Source organism: Martes martes, assembly GCF_963455335.1.
Source record: "Martes martes genome assembly, chromosome: 7".
NCBI lineage: Eukaryota > Metazoa > Chordata > Mammalia > Carnivora > Mustelidae > Martes > Martes martes.
Window position 1 is genome coordinate 24,971,384 of NC_137894.1, and position 17,641 is coordinate 24,989,024.

At 40.3% G+C, this 17,641-nt stretch overlaps 1 protein-coding gene across 1 annotated transcript in view; it reads left to right on the forward strand.

Moving 5' to 3' along the window:
- Positions 1–206: 206 nt before the first annotated feature.
- The window catches only part of GABRG3 (gamma-aminobutyric acid type A receptor subunit gamma3), a gene marked incomplete at both ends in the record, with an annotated part of 605,484 nt that continues 588,049 nt past the window's right edge, over positions 207–17,641 (forward strand). Inside the window, 2 exons of the mRNA XM_080808621.1 lie at positions 207–259; positions 5,576–5,724. Coding sequence (XP_080664747.1) covers positions 207–259; positions 5,576–5,724 — 202 coding nt within the window. The remainder of the gene's footprint in view (positions 260–5,575; positions 5,725–17,641) is intronic.

Consider the following 17,641-nt stretch of genomic DNA (forward strand, 5'->3'; position numbering starts at 1 on the left):
GCGCGCAGACCCGCCGCCGTCGGGGGCGCGGCGGGCAGCCGGAGCCCGCACCTGTCCGGCCGCGGCTGCCGGGAGTCCGTGTGGCGCCGCAGTCCGCGGCAGGGAGGCGGGGAGAGAGGAGAGCGGGAGGAGGCGAGGCCCGAGCCTCGGCGGACGCCGCACCCGGCTGGAGGCCCTGGACGTCGCTCCCCAAGCTCCACCGCACCATGGCCCCGAAGCTGCTGCTCTTCCTCTGCCTGTTCTCGGGCTTGCACGCGCGGTAAGTGGCGCCGGGCCCCGCAGCCCCGCGGCTCTGAGCCCGGCTGGAGGGCGGCGGGGGGCGCTGTGTGCCGGCAAGGAATCCCCGCGCGCCCCGCCGTCGGCTGGGTTGCGGCATAGCCGGCTTGGGCCAGACCGGGAGAAGAGGGCAAGTCGGCCAGCTCCTCACCTGTCCCACTGCCCCCTGTACATGGCCATCGGCCCTTCCAGGCTGGGTGGCCGCAGCCTCCCCTGCAACTGCGAATGTGGGACTCTGAGATGAAGGGGCTTCTCCTGAAGCTTTTAGGATCTGGTTGTTTTAAGGGGTTTTGAAAACCACTACCATAAAGAACCAAAGGTGTCTACCTCTTATTTACCCCCTTCCTACAAGTGTTCCAGGGGCACACACACACACACACACACACACACACACTGGCCGACATTCTATATAATTCACATCATTGTGAAATTTCCCAGGAGCCAGAAGTCAGGATTTCCTAGCTTCCTAGTTTAGATCGCACTGGCAAAGAGCATCCAGGCTGGGGGCAGGTGGGAGAGGATTGGAGCAAGGGAAAGAACCCTACTTCTCAGAAAGGATCCCCCCGCCCCGCCCCGCCAGGTCCTGCAAACACACACTGTACACATGCACCCCTTCTAGATGAGCCACTTTTCGCACCCAGGAACATATACACACTTACCCAATAAGGCAAACACGTTGAAATTGATAGTAAGGCTTCTGCCTGGTAACTGTAAGGTAGTATTTTACCCCAAATACCCTTAATCTGCCTCCTAAAACAGCAACCCACTGATGGGAGCTTAGAGAAGCTCCTGGAAGGGATGAACCTGGCTCATGAGGTTGGAAGGGCAGTGGAACCAGAAGAGTTAAACCCTGTTGCTGTAAATAAAACTGGATATTCTGGGTTTGGTTTCTTTAATTCTGTCTCCCAGGCTAGTTCTTTGGCCCATAGCCTGCAGACTTTGGAAATCAGAACAGCTCCATTACCCCCAACACCCCCATCCCAAGAATTTTGGGATGCCCCTTTCCCCAAAACATTCTTTGTTCATTTCCTGAGTCTGGAAGCCAGAGAGCTAGAGAGCCTTTTGATGGGCAGTTAGCCCTGCAGGTGTCAGCAAGCAATGTCAGGTCTCGGATTTTCATTCGTATTTGTGAAGAAGGAAGGCGCATTAACAAATCTTTGAACCCATAAAGGGACCCCCGTTTTCACTCTCCACTTCTGACAGGGGTGTTTGACCCTGAGAAAGAAAACTCCAGTCCTCTCTTTCATTCCACTTGCCCCTATTAAGAGGTGAGAGTGGGAAAGGCAGACAGTGTGCCAGAGACCATGTCAGCTGGTGAAACACAGGCAGCTCTCTCAACCAGGCATAGTACTCCTTGGGCCTTTTAACTCAAGTTTCTTCCTGTCTAAGAACAGAGCTAGGGAAGCCTATGGAAGTGCACTTTCTGAAGTCAACTCTGCCTGGATGTATCTCTGTTTAGAGGCAGAAAGACCAGCAGATAGCACCAGGCATACTGTAGATGTCTGAAATACATCATCTTGATCTGAAGTTGCATCTGCATGACCTTTCTGTGGCTGCCAGCTGGACGAAGTGACCTGCATTTCAGATGCAGATAATTACATATGGTTTAGATTTATAGCTACTTAACAGGCTATAAGGAAAGCTGCCTATTGTCCTCATTAGTATGTGTGCTTAGTAGGAAGATATCTTAGTATTTAACATGAAGTAGTAAGGTTTCTAAGGTTTCCCAAATACATGAACAATTTCTTGAGATTCTTCATCCTTCCTTTTCACCAAAGCAGATGTAATGATATTAGTATGTTCTGTATCTCGGTTCATTCCCTGGCCTTTATAATAGAGGTTACATATCTGTTGCAAAAAAAAAAAAAAAAAAAAAAACAACAACCAGATTTTAAACTACTTGATTTGCTATATATGCCTCTCCTTTGTAAGTGTCTTTGTTCTTTGAATGGGTTTTACAGACATGTAAAGTAATCTGATGTCCAGTGTCATCTTTCAAAACTATTATTAATGTTGAGAGGGTTCTCGTTTGCCCTCTGGAATGCCTTTCTGGTGTTCAGAGTCCCTGGAAAAGGCTCTGACAGTTGTGCTCTGTGGTGATGGCCTGGTAACTCCTTGGAGAGAAAAGCACCCTATTCTTGACACCCATGGATAAGCTCATTATGCATTACAACACACTATATCATGCCTGGACCTTGGTGATTCCTTGCAGACACTTGACTGCTTTCTGAGGTTTAGGAGTTCCTTTTAATGTTTAAAAATACTTCAGATTTTGTCTCTGTACTTCTAGTTGAAAAGAAGGTGTAAGACCTGAAAATAACATCTGAAGATTGAACAATTCTTTGACAATGACAATACATTGCTGATTTGTTTTTAAGAAAAGCTAATTGCAGTGATGGTATTTAGGATCCAACATTCCTGATAACAGAACACTCATAAAGATTATATATAGCCCACCTAGAATTTAGAAAAGCTGATCATTCTAGTTTTATTCATATTCTAGTGGGTCGTCTGAGACAAGATTTGTTTTTCATGCAAGGGAGGATTTTCCTGTGGGGCTGGTGGTCTGACACGTAGCACTGTGAGATTTCTCCTTCATTCCCTGAAGTCCTGCAGCAAACTGACAGACTAGGATTGGGAGAAACTCAGTGTCGGTCTCTAAGAGGACAAGAGGCTCTCTGCCCACACTTTGCCACTGTGTACTCCAACCCGGCCGCTGCGCTGCAGGTGCTGGCTTACCTCCTGCAGGGGTGAGGGAGGACCCTGCTGCTTTTCCTTCCTCTTTCCCACTCTCACCTGCCATGGCCTCTAGGGAAGAAGCTTACGCAATTTCAGGAAAACCCTCTCGTCACCACTAGAGGGAGAATTAGGCTCATTATAATACCTGCGTTTGAAGTAGCTCCAAGTCTTTTTTTCAAAAACGAAGGCTGTGTGTATACAGAGAACGGACGAAGAGTTAGTGTGCTCAATCTGTGTACATATGACCACTGGGGCAGTAGGGAGTAACAGGGCATGGAGAGCACAGTCTGGCCTGTGCTGGTGAGCTGTCTTTGGGGGTGGGGGAGGGGACACAGGGAGAGGGATAAGAGCAAAATGTAGGGGAGGGGAAGAGAAGAGAGAGAAAGAGGCAGAGACAGAAGAGAGAGAGAGGAAGGCACTGTGGTGGAGTTGGAACGTGTCTTGAGAATGTTGTGTATGATTCTGCCAAAGTGATCTGTCTCTCTGTCTGTAGTCCCTCCAAGTGGTTTTGCCTCAGAATGAATTGCAATGATTGCTTCCAGCTAACCATGTCCTGTAGAACCTGCTTCAACCTACTCCTTTTTTTCCAAGATGATAAAATTAATATCCCTGACAATATTTCTGATAAAATATTCTACAGTGACATTTTATATTCTGTAGTGTTATTTCTATAAGTTCAGTTTTACAAATAATGAAATGCAGCATATCACTTCTTGACTGTGTCCCAAATTTTGTAAGTTCCTATTGATGGTGAATGTTCAGTGCAAATAAAAACTCATAGCATTTTCTCGTTTCTGCAGATAATTTGTTTTAACTTTCTAGCCAATAAAATATTCAAGAAATGGAAGTATAGTCTAAGATAAGCCTAGGAAAAACTTAAATGAATTCAATCTGCCAGACATATGCCATATACTCATTTTCAAAATTTCATATATATGTATATATTCAAAAAAGGACCATACTAGGTGACACTGCCCTAGTCTAGGTTAAGGCTAGTTAACACTCATAAACGGAGGGGAGGGAGGTGGGGGGGATGGGTGATCCTGGTGGTGGTAATTGAGGGCACATATTGCATGGAGCACTGGGTGTGGTGCATAAACAATGAATCTTGGAACATGAAAAAAAATTAAAATTAAAAAAGAGAAAGAAAAAATACTGTAATGTATATAATACATGACATGCACATATACTTACATATTATGCAAAGTCGTGTATACTATTATACTATATATGTAATTGCGTGATTATGGTATTATTTATATGATTGTGAGCGTTTAAACAAAGTAGAGGAAATGAATTTTTGAAAGTTTTTTCTCTTCCTTTCTTTCATGTTCATTATGGAAAATTTAAGCAAATCCAGAAATTAACTTAGAGAAACTTGTGTCCCAGAGCACAACTGCCCTGGGATGATGTTAACATTTTGGCTCCTGTGTGGGAAGCTAAACAGAAATGAGCTCATACCAAGTCAGGACAAATAAACCTCAATACAATTTTCTATTCTAGATTTTGTTCTCTTTGGTGAAGAAAAAAGTCATTAAGGCATTTATATTGACAAAGTATAAGGAAACAAGCAAAGTTGTTTGTTGTTTTACAAGTTTTTCTTGCCTTTGTAAATGAAAGTCCACCTGGAAATGCTGCTTTAAGGCAGAAGGAGACTCTCCTTTTTTCAAGCCCAAATGGTTGTGTTGTTGATTTGGCCTCACTCACTGAGAAAACTAGCTTGTCATTTTGAGGCCTCTCCATTCAAGTACTCCTGTCAGTGTGTATCACCCAGGAGAGGCGGCTGTCCTGCTACACGAGACAAGCTCAGATATGCTCAAGCATTCATTTCAGCCCATTTATTGAGAGGCCAAATGATTAAGACATATTAGAAAGGTTTTTTTTTTTTAATTTTTAATGTCTTTATTAATCTGCTCTGTAGAAAATGAATCAGTTTCTGTTGTAAGAGGTAAAATTATCAGAGGGTATTCTCCAAACATCATCTTTGTTTCTTGCCACCACACATGAGTGCTGGCCAAGCAGACCACCTCATCATATCCCCATGTATCTAGAATGAAGGTTCCAGTCTCCTTAAGAAGCACAAAAGTTAGACTCAGCTATTTTCAGTGAGTGTGATTCTGCAAAAGCAATTCTTACCTTCAACTAAAATGAGGTCTTGGCAGTAGGGGGTGGAAACAATATCATAAAGTGACGATTTGACAAACATCTAGAAGGCTGAACCTTCAGAGGTTCTCAAGGTGGGACCAAACATTGCTGATTGCTTGCTGTTTGATCTTCTAGCATTGATTTGCTTATCGTTTTGCCTATAGCTTACCATAGACGAGGAATCATTTTGTGACTTTTAATGAAAACATTATGACCTGTTAAGAGCAGTGGCATTCCTCCTATTAGATTCTTTCTAAACGGTGTTTTGTTTTCATTTTAGAGGTAATCCATTGATTGGGCTGTGAGTATTGGGGACTGTCTACTTATGTCAGTGGTGCTTGAGTGAGCCAAGCTTAAGACATTTCCTGGAGCCCCTGCTACAACTTATACTTCATGCTTTATGCCATCATTACAGGTCCAGAAAGGTGGAGGAGGATGAATATGAAGATTCATCATCAAACCAAAAGTGGGTCTTGGCTCCAAAATCCCAAGACACTGATGTGACTCTTATTCTCAACAAATTGCTAAGAGAATATGATAAAAAGCTGAGGCCGGATATTGGAAGTGAGTGTTGATGTTTGTTATTCTAATAGGAAATATGCTGTGATGATATATTTTTTAAGTTTTTTGTTTTGAATAATTACAGATTCACAGGAAGTTGCAAAGATGGTGCAGAGTCACAGAATTTATGAGTGTAGTATGACGGCAAAGCCAGGAAATTGGCATGGGTGCAAGGTGTGTGCATGGTTTCATGTCATTTTATCATGTGTGGATTTGGTGGAAAGATCATGGCAATCAAACTACAGGACTGTTTCATCATCATAAAGATCCCCCTCCTGCTGCCTCTTCATAGTCTCACCCACCTCCCTCCTCCAAAATTCCTAACCCTTGTCAGCCACTATTTGTTATTTCTGTATTTTGGTCATTTTTAGAATGCCACATACATGCAGTTGTTCAGTATGTGACCTTTTGAGATAGGATTTTCTTCCCTCAGCAACGTGATTTGGAGATCCATTCAAGTTGTGTGTGTTACTAGTAGTTCTTTCTTATAGCTAAGTAATCTTCCATGCCAGGAAGAAACACCTATTGAGAAACATTTTTGTTGCTTCCAGTTTTTGTTTATTACAAATAAAATGACTATGTGCATTTGTATTCAGCTTCATGCATGGAAATACGATTTCATTCCCTAGGATGAATGCCCTGGAGTAGTATGATTACTAGGTTGTATGATGAATGTTTACTTTTTTTAAAGAAACTGTTAAACTTTTTTTCCAAAGTGTCTGTAACATTTTCTATTCAAACCAGTAATGTTTGAGAGATCCGGGTTCTCTGTCTTCACCAGCAATGAGAATTGTCACTATTTTTTTTTTTTAATTTTACCTGCACTAACAGGTATAAATCTAATAGGTTGATGCTTCATTGTTGGTTTGATTTGCATTTTCCTGATGATGGTTAATGATATTGAACTTCTTTTATGTGCTTATTTGCCAGCAATATATCCTCTTTATCGGAATATCTCTTTGTATTAGTTTCCTTTAAAAACTGGATTATTTTGTTTTGTTTATTTTTTTTCTGTTGAATTACTGAGTCCTTCATATAATCTAGGTAAGATTCCTTTGCCAGATGTAGTTTGCAAATGTTTTTCTCTCAGTATGTAGCTTGTCTTTTCATTCTTTTAACAAGATCTTTCACCAAGGGAAAGTTTTTAATATTGATGAAATTCAATTTATTGATTTTTAAACATTTTTTGGAACATGCTTTTGAAGTAATGACTAAGAACTCTTCATGAAGCCCTAGTTCCTGAAGATCTTCTGCTTTGTTTTCTTCTGAAAGTTTTATAATTTTATGTTTTACATTTAATTCATTATCTGTCTTTATATAAAATCAGTGTGCGAGGTTTAGAGCTGAGTTCCCCACGTCATTCCCCCCTCTCCCCCCGCCCCGGCTATGGGTATCCAGTTCCTCTATCACCATTTATTGAAAAGTCTATCTTTCTTTTGTTGAATTCCATTTATAACATTTGCCAAAAATCAACCAGTATAGGCTATTTCTGGATCCTCTATTTTGTTCTATTTATCTATGTGTCTACCATTGTGTCAATACCCACTTTCTTGATTGCTATAGTTACATAATGAGTCTTGGAATTGGGTAGATTGATTCAACCTCTTTATTCCTCTTTTTAAAAATTATTTTAAATCTTATAAGCCATTTATTTTCCATACAAATTTTAGAATTATCTTGTCTGTATCTAGAAAATCTTTTCTGGTAAGTCTCTCTAGCTAAGTATCTCTATTCCCAAACTCTATCAGTTTGGGAAAAATGCCATCTGCACTATGTTGAGTATTCAAATCCACAAATGTGATATGTCTTTCCATTTTAGATCTTCTTTAATTTCTTGCATCCAGTATTTTAGAGTTTTTAGTATACAAGTTCTGAATATATTTTGTTAGATTTACACCTAAGTATTTCATGGTTTTGGAGTGATTATAAATGGTACTGTATTTTAAAATTTCTTTTTACCTATGTTCATTGCTAGATATATAGAAGTACAGTTAATTTTTGTGTCCTGATTTTGTGTTCTCTGACTTGCTGAAACTCACTCACTAGCTTAAGCAAGTTTTGTATGTTTGTTTTTTGATACATTCCTTGGGATTTTTCTGTACATGCCATCACGTCATATGGGAAGTTTTATTTCTTGCTTCCCAATTTGTTTGTCTTTTATTTTATGTTATTGCTTTATTTCACTGACTGGAACTTCCAGTCACCACTGAACAGTACTGCTGTGACTGGACAACTTGCTTTGCTCCAGATCTTAGAGGAAGGACATTCAGTCTTTCACTATTAAGTGTAATGTTAGCTGTATTTTTGTATATGTTTTTTATCAAATTGAGGGAGTTCCCTTTATTTCTGGTTTTCTGAAAGTCATTTTTTTAAATTTTTTAATTTTAATTAACATATAATGTATTTTTATCCCCAGGGGTACAGGTCTGTGAATCGCCAGGTTTACACATTTCACAGCACTCATCATAGCACATACCCTCCCCAATGTCCATTTCCCCACCACCCTCTCCCATCCCCCCTCCCCCCAGCAACCCTCAGTCTGTTTCGTGAGATTGAGTCTTTTATGGTTTGTCTCCCTCCCAATCCCATCTTTTCATTTTTTCTTTTCCTACCTCCCCCCATTCCCCCCCGCCTTGCATCTCCACTTCCTCATATCAAAGAGATCATATGATAGTTGTCTTTCTCCGATTGACTTATTTCGCTAAGCATGATACCCTCTAGTTCCATCCACGTCGTCGCAAATGGCAAGATTTCATGTCTTTTGATGGCTGCATAGTATTCCATTGTGTATATATACCACATCTTCTTTATCCATTCATCTGTTGATGGACATCTAGGCTCTTTCCACAGTTTGGCTATTGTGGACATTGCTGCTATAAACATTCGGGTGCACGTGCCCCTTCGGAGTACCACGTTTGTATCTTTAGGATATATACCCAGTAGTGCAATTGCTAGGTCGTAGGGTAGTTCTATTTTCAGTTTTTTGAGGAACCTCCACACTGTTTTCCAGAGTGGTTGCACCAGCTTGCATTCCCACCAGCAGTGTAGGAGGGTTCCCCTCTCTCCGCATCCTTGCCAGCATCTGTCATTTCTTGACTTTTTAATTTTAGCCATTCTGACTGGTGTGAGGTGGTATCTCATTGTGGTTTTGATTTGTATTTCCCTGATGCCGAGTGATGTGGAATATTTTTTCATGTGTCTGTTGGCCATCTGGATGTCTTCTTTGCAGAAATGTTTGTTCATGTCCTCTGCCCATTTCTTGACTGGATTATTTGTTCTTTGGGTATTGAGTTTGATAAGCTTTTTATAGATTTTGCATACTAGCCCTTTATCTGATATGTCGTTTGCAAATATCTTCTCCCATTCTGTCAGTTGTCTTTTGGTTTTGTTAACTGTTTCCTTTGCTGTGCAAAAGCTTTTGATCTTGATGAAATCCCAATAGTTCATTTTTGCCCTTGCTTCTGTTGCCTTTGGCGATGTTCCTAGGAAGAAGTTGCTGCGATTGAGGTCAAAGAGGTTGCTGCCTGCATTCTCCTCAAGGATTTTGACAGATTCCTTTCTCACATTGAGGTCCTTCATCCATTTTGAGTCTATGTTCGTGTGTGGTATAAGGAAATAGTCCAATTTCATTTTTCTGCATGTGGCTGTCCAATTTTCCCAGCACCATTTGTTGAAGAGGCTGTCTTTTTTCCATTGGATATTCTTTCCTGCTTTGTCGAAGATTAGTTGACCATAGAGTTGAGGGTCTATTTCTGGGCTCTCTATTCTGTTCCATTGGTCTATATGTCTGTTTTTGTGCCAGTACCATACTGTCTTGATGATGACAGCTTTGTAATAGAGCTTGAAGTCTGGAATTGTGATGCCACTGACTTTGGCTTTCTTTTTCAATATTCCTTTGGCTATTCGGGGTCTTTTCTGTTTCCATGTAAATTTTAGGATTATCTGTTCTATTTCTTTAAAAAAAATGGATGGGATTTTGATAGGGATTGCATTAAATGTGTAGATTGCTTTAGGTAGAATAGACATTTTCACAATATTTGTTCTTCCAATCCAGGAGCATGGAATATTTTTCCATTTCTTTGTGTCTTCGTCAATTTCTTTCATGAGTACTTTATAGTTTTCTGAGTATAGATTCTTTTCCTCTTTGGTTAGATTTATTCCTAGGTATCTTATGGTTTTGGGTGCGATTGTAAATGGGACTGACTCCTCAATTTCTCTTTCTTCTGTCTTGTTGTTAGTGTTAAGAAATGCGACTGATTTCTGTGCATTGATTTTATATCCTGACACTTTACTGAATTCCTGTATAAGTTCTAGCAGTTTTGGAGTGGAGCCTTTTGGGTTTTCCACATATAGTATCATATCATCTGCAAAGAGTGATAGTTTGACTTCTTCTTTGCCGATTTGGATGCCTTTAATTTCTTTTTGTTGTCTGATTGCTGAGGCTAGGACTTCTAGTACTATGTTGAACAGCAGTGGTGATAACGGACATCCCTGCCGTGTTCCTGACCTTAGCGGAAAAGCTTTCAGTTTTTCTCCATTGAGAATGATATTTGCGGTGGGTTGTTCATAGATGGCTTTGATAATATTGAGGTATGTGCCTTCTATCCCTACACTTTGAAGAGTTTTAATCAGGAAGGGATGCTGCACTTTGTCAAACGCTTTTTCAGCATCTATTGAGAGTATCATATGGTTCTTACTCTTTCTTTTATTAATGTATTGTATCACATTGATGGATTTGGGGATGTTGAACCAACCTTGCAGCCCTGGAATAAATCCCACTTGGTCGTGGTGAATAATCCTTTTAATGTACCGTTGGATCCTATTGGCCAGTATTTTGGTGAGAATTTTCGCATCTGTGTTCATCAAAGATATTGGTCTGTAATTCTCTTTTTTGGTGGGATCCTTGTCTGGTTTTGGGATCAAGGTGATGCTGGCCTCATAGAATGAGTTTGGAAGTTTTCCTTCCATTTCTATTTTTTGGAACAGTTTCAGGAGAATAGGAATTAATTCTTCTTTAAATGTTTGGTAGAATTCCCCTGGGAAGCCGTCTGGTCCTGGACTTTTGTTTGTTTGGAGATTTTTGATGACTGTTTCAATCTCCTTACTGGTTATGGGTCTGTTCAGGTTATCTATTTCTTCCTGGTTCAGTTGTGGTAGTTTATACGTCTCTAGAAATGTATCCATTTCTTCCATATTGTCAAATTTGTTGGCGTAGAGTTGATCGTAGTATGTTCTTATAATTGTTTGTATTTCTTTGGTGTTGGTTGTGATCTCTCCTCTTTCATTCATGATTTTATTTATTTGTGTCCTTTCTCTTTTCTTTTTGATAAGTCTGGCCAGGGGTTTATCAATCTTATTAATTCTTTCAAAGAACCAGCTCCTAGTTTTGTTGATTTGTTCTATTGTTTTTTTAGTTTCTATTTCATTGATTTCTGCTCTGATCTTTATGATTTCTCTTCTCCTGCTGGGTTTAAGTTTTCTTTGTTGTTCTCTCTCCAGCTCCTTTAGTTGTAGGGTTAGGTTGTGTATTTGAGACCTTTCTTGTTTCTTGAGAAAGGCTTGCACCGCTATATATTTTCCTCTCAGGACTGCCTTTGTTGTGCCCCACAAATTTTGAACCATTGTGTTTTCATTATCATTTGTTTCCATGAATTTTTTCAATTCTTCCTTAATTTCCTGGTTGACCCATTCATTTTTTAGAAGGATGCTGTTTAGTCTCCTTGTATTTGTGTTCTTTCCAAATTTCCTCTTGTGATTGAGTTCTAGCTTCAGAGCATTGTGGTCTGAAAATATGAAGGGAATGATCTCAATCTTTTGGTACCGATTGAGACCTGATTTATGACCCAGGATGTGGTCTATTCTGGAGAATGTTCCATGCGCACTAGAGAAGAATGTATATTCTGTTGCTTTGGGATGGAATGTTCTGAATATATCTGTGATGTCCGTCTGGTCCAGTGTGTCATTTAAGGCCTTTATTTCCTTATTGATCTTTTGCTTAGATGATCTGTCCATTTCAGTGAGGGGAGTGTTAAAGTCCCCTGCTATTATTGTATGACTGTCGATGTATTTCTTTGATTTTGTTATTAATTGGTTTATATAGTTGGCTGCTCCCATGTTAGGGGCATAGATATTTAAGATTGTTAGGTCTTCTTGTTGGACAGACCCTTTGAGTATGATATAGTGTCCTTCTTCATCTCTTATTACAGTCTTTGGCTTAAAATCTAATTGATCTGATATAAGGATTGCCACCCCAGCTTTCTTCTGATGTCCATTAGCATGGTACATTATTTTCCACCCCCTCACTTTAAATCTGGAGGTGTCTTCGGGTCTAAAATGAGTTTCTTGTAGGCAGTATATTGATGGGTTTTGTTTTTTTATCTATTCTGATACCCTGTGTCTTTTGATTGGGGCATTGAGCCCATTAACATTCAGGGTAACTATTGAGAGATATGAATTTAGTGCCATTGTATTGCCTGTAAGGTGACTGTTACTGTCTCTGTTTCTTTCTGATCTACTACTTTTAAGGTCTCTCTTTGCTTAGAGGACCCCTTTCAATATTTCCTGTAGAGCTGGTTTGGTGTTTGCAAATTCTTTCAGCTTTTGTTTGTCCTGGAATCTCTTTATCTCTCCTTCGATTTTCAATGATTGCCTAGCCGGATATAGTATACTTGGCTGCATGTTTTTCTCATTTAGTGCTCTGAATATATCATGCCAGTTCTTTCTGGCCTGCCAGGTCTCTGTGGATAGGTCCGCTGCCAATCTAATGCTTTTACCCTCATATGTTACAGACTTCTTTTCCCGGGCTGCTTTCAGGATTTTCTCTTTGTCGCTAAGACTTGTAAATTTTACTCTCAGGTGACGAGGTGTGGACCTATTTTTATTGATTTTGAGGGGCGTTCTTAGCATCTCCTGGATTTTGATGTTTGTTCCCTTTGCCATATTAGGGAAATTCTCTCCAATAATTGTCTCCAATATACCTTCTGCTCCCCTCTCTCTTTCTTCTTCTCCTGGAATCCCAATTATTCTAATGTTGTGTCGTCTTATGGTGTCGCTTATCTCTCGAATTCTCTCCTCATGGTCCAGTATTTATTTGTCTCTCTTTTGCTCAGCTTCTTTATTCTCTGTCATTTGGTCTTCTATGTCACTAATTCTTTCTTCTGCCTCATTTATCCTAGCAGTGAGAGCTTCCATTTTTGATTGCACCTCATTAATAGCTTTTTTGATTTCAACTTGGTTAGATTTTAGTTCTTTTATTTCTCCAGAAAGGGCTTTCTTCTCTCCGGAGAGGGTTTCCCTAATATCTTCTATGCCTCTTTCGAGCCCGGCTAGAACCTTGAGAATTGTCATTCTGAACTCTAGATCTGTCATGTTACCAATGTCCGTATTGATTAGTTCTCCAGCCTTTGATACTGCCTCTTGTTCTTTTTTTTGAGGTGAGTTTTTCTGCCTTGTCATTTTGTCCAGGTAGGATTTGCTTTCTCCTGCTGTGGAATTCCGCTGTTCTTGGTGACTGAAGTTGGTTTTGGATGGGTTTCTTGTTGATCTTCTGGGGGAGGGGCCTGTTGTAGTGATTCTCAAGTGTCTTTGCCGCAGGCGGACTTGCACCGCCCTAGCCAGGGGCCGGGATAAGTTATCCGCTCGGTTTGCTTTCGGGAGCTTTTGTTCCCTGAGCGCTTTCCGTAGAGTTCCGGAGGACGGGAATGAAGATGGCGGCCTCCCAATCTCTCGGCCCGGAGGAGCCGAGAGCTTGGGGTTCCGCTCCTCAGTGCACTCTCAGAGCAAAGCGCCCAACCGCCCTGCCTCCCCGGCCTGCGGTTGCACCTTGAGGAAAGCAGTCAATTGCTGGAACCTGGAGAAAAGCGCCCGGTCGCTTCCGTCTCCGTGGCCTCCGGCCGTGCTCCGAGCCACCCAGCCTGCGACCGGCACAAGGTAACCCCGGGCTTAGAGCTCACTCCTCGGCTCTGTCTCTGTAGCCGGCTTCCCTGCTCTAATACCTGCGAGCTCTGCAGCTCTCAGACACCCCCGGTCCTTCTGTGACCCCGCGGGATCTGGGGTTATGCTGACCCCGCCTGGGTTTCCCCCCGGTTTAGCCTCTGGAGCGATGTCTCCCAGTGGAGCCGACTTTTAAAAGTCCCGATTTTGTGCTCCGTCGCTCCGTCGCTTGCCGGGTGCCGGCCCCTCCCCCCGGGGTCTATCTTCCCGTCGCTTTGGATTCACTTCTCTACAGGTCCTACCTTTTAGAAAGTGATCGATTTTCTGTTTCTAGAATTGTTGCTCTTCTTCTCTTCGATTTCCCGTTGGATTTGTAGGTGTTCACAATGGTTGGATAAGCTGTCTAGCTGATCTCCTGCTACCCGATGTCATCTCAGCCTGCTACTTCTCCGCCATCTTGAATCCTCCCCCCCATTTTTTTTTTTTTTTTAAATCATGAACAGATGTTGAATTTTGCCAAATACATTTTAGGCATTAATAGATGAGATCATGTGACTTTTTAAAATTTTTTTTGGCCAGTTAATATGGTGGATTAGGTTGAGTGATTTTCAAATATTGAACCAGTCTTCTATCCCTAGAATAAGCCTCACAGCGTTATATGTTTGATAATACTCTTTTTAAAAACCTTTTTTTATATATTGCTGAATTTTACTTGCCAATATTTTGTTAAGGATTTTTGCCTCTCTATTTATGAGGAACATTGGTCTGCAGGTTTCTGTTTCCTTTTTTTAATTTTTTTGACAATCTTTGTTTGGTTTTGGTATCAGGTAGTACTAATTTCATAAGATAAGTTAGGAAGTGCCCTCTTATCTTCTTTTTTCTGGAAAAGATTGTGCAAAATTTTGTGTAAACTTCAATATTTCATAGAATTCTCCTGCAATATTCTCTGGATCAGGAGATTTCTGGAGTTTTGTCATTACAAATTAATTTCTTTAAACGGTATAAGTGTCTTCAACTTACCAGTTTTACATTAGGTAAGTTGTGATTACTTGTGCTTTTTAAGAAATTGGTCCATTTCTCTTAGGATGTTTATTTATATGTGTAAAATTGTTAATGATATTTGCTTATGATCCTCTTAATATCTTTATGGCCTATAATATATCCCCTGCTTCATTTTTGATATTAGGAATTTGTGTCGTCTTTTTTCTTTGTCATCTTGCTAAAGGTTGGTTTGATTTACCTTTTCACAGAACTACCTTTTTGTTTCATTGTTTTTCTCTATTATTTTTTTGTTTTCAGTTTCATTAAACTTCACTTTTATTTTCATTATTTGCTTTTTTCTGTTTGCTTTGGGTTTATTTTGAACTTTTTCTTTTTTGAGATAGCACTTATTTTTTGACATGAGACTATTTTCTAATATAAGCAGTTGTGCTTCAAATTACCCTCTCTGCACTGCTTTAGCTGCTCTCACAGATTGTGGTATGTTGAACTTTCATTTTTATTAAGTTCAATGCATTTATTTCCCTTGAGAATTTTTTTCCTTGACTCAGATTATTTAGAAGTGTGTTTTTCTTTTCCAGATGTTTGGAAATTTTCCTGTTATCTGTTACTTATTTCTAGTTTGATCCTATTGTAATCAGAGAATACAGTCTATATGAGTTAAATTTATTTGAATTTGTCAGTCTTTGATTTATGACCCAGACTATGGTTTATTTTGGTGAATGTTCCATGGAAACTTGAAAAGAATGTATGTTTTGCTGTTATTGAATGGATTGGATCCTGTTGTTTGATGGCATTGTTGCATTCTTCTATATCTTTGCTGATTTTCTGTTTGGTTTTTCTGTCAGTTGTTTTGATAAGTTAACAAGAGATAGATTAAAAAGTAGATTCTGATCGAAGACCAAGACAAGAGTGGTGTGTTTGACCAGGAGAGAACTGCATACAGTTATTTGTATAGGCCTGTGCCATATTCATGATGATGATCAGAGACCATGGGGCTTGTGGCAGACATATTGTTCATAGGATGAACCCAAGCTTTAGTTTATTTCTTCTCCATGGGTCTCAGTTTCATTTAGAGCCCAGCAGCTTGCCAGCTCACATACTACCCCAGCTACTTTGTTCCTGTGTTTTTCCAACTTTGAGGCTCAGGTGTCCAATTTATCAGTAACCGGACATAGTACTACCTTGGTTCCAGAATCAAAACCCTTGTGGTGTAGTGAGCAGAGGGCTTAGAGATGCATATCCTGTGCATTACTGGAGCAGTCAAGTCATCATTACAAGTTTCTGTTGTCTTTTCCATACAGTAAAGGAAGGGGACCAAATTACTTGTAAACGTCCTTCCAATTTTAAGATAGTTATTCAGTAAGCAATACATCTAAACTGCCATTTCACAAGGTTCATAAATTCAATTGTCACCACCTTTCCCCCTTCATAATTATATGAAGGGTCTATCTAGTGTGAAGAGTGTGCAACAGTTCTATATTTATATAGAAAGAGAAGATTGAGAAAATGTTGCCAATTTCTTCATTAATTGTCAGACACTGTGCTTGACCTTACAGGAACAATAACTAAGACTTGTCCCCTGCCTTTCTGGCTAAGTTTAGTCCTTTACTTATCTTGTGCTATACTACAGCACTACACTTTCCATCTATGGTATTATTCAGTACCACGTTTGTCCTCTGTGGTGGAAAATTGGACATGGGTAGAAAGTGGGTGAGCTCAGCTTCCCACCCAGGTCTCTGAGGATAGCTGAATCATTTAGCCACTGTGCTAGTTGTAGAAAATGCCAGCGATTCTATTCAGAAACAGGAAACCCCTCTTACACACGCACACACACACAACAAAACCTCAGAAGGGGATGTACAATAGGCAAGCAGAATTCACAGTACTAGGGGTTTTATTTTTCTACTGTGTACATAAGAATTGTGAATTTTCTAAGCGAAACAGCGTAATACACACTAAGAAAGAATACTTTTTAAAATGGCAACTCTTCTAAAACCTCATGTCATCAGAAGGGCTCTGTGGTTTTTCAAAGAGATTTAAAAAACAACTAAATATAAATCCATAAAGCAGGATGCTCCTCCTTTGTTTCATGACTTTAAAGTTCCACCAAACACTTTGTCATGATCCCTGGGGCAGCAGAGTGACCTGATGAAAGTCTGCAGGATCACTGGTGCATTTTAGGATTCCTCTTCCTGTCTCATTTAAATGCTAAATAATGTCTGAGTGGCAGAATCCAGCCACTCACTGATCCTCAGTCAGAATTACTGCACCAAAACAGCTCTCCTGGTCAAAGATACTGAATTATACACCATTTTTTTTTTATGACTTAGAAGGGCTCTGCCTTAAAGGACAATTTTCTATAAAAATCTGAATTTCTTTTCTTCTTTTTTATGACTTTTTTCACTTGCAACCTATTTGTTACAACCATTATGCCTCTTCCTCAAGGCACAATCAACCTATATTACATAGCATAGTGCCATACAAGGATTTATCATTAGTTTACTGCAGTTACCAGTTTATTTGCTCACTTCTCCTAACTTCTCCCTCCCTCTCTTAGTCAGCCTCTGTTTGCTGTGCTTTCACTCTGTGCTAAGCCCTGAGCCATGGATGTGTGGGGAGGAAAGCAGATGCTTGGGTTTTTCTGAAGGGGAAGGTAGAGGGAAGGGACCCTGAAGACAAGCATGTAGGAGTCTATATTGGGATATTCAGATTCCTACTTTTCAGTAAGGCAAGCCTGTTTAAGGCACTCCTTAGTTTAAATTCCTTGAAAACTCCATTTTAATTCTAGGATAAAATCCAAGCCCTTAGAATGACATAAGGCAGGAAGCCGCTACCTGGCCCTTGCTTACTTCTCTGCTTTCACTTCCTCACCCTCCACATCTCACATGTTATACCCTTTGCGGACACAAAAAACTCCTGCTTTCCTTATCTGGATGCTTGCTTTTACTGTTCACTCATTCCAGCATGTGGTTCTCTTAACACACTT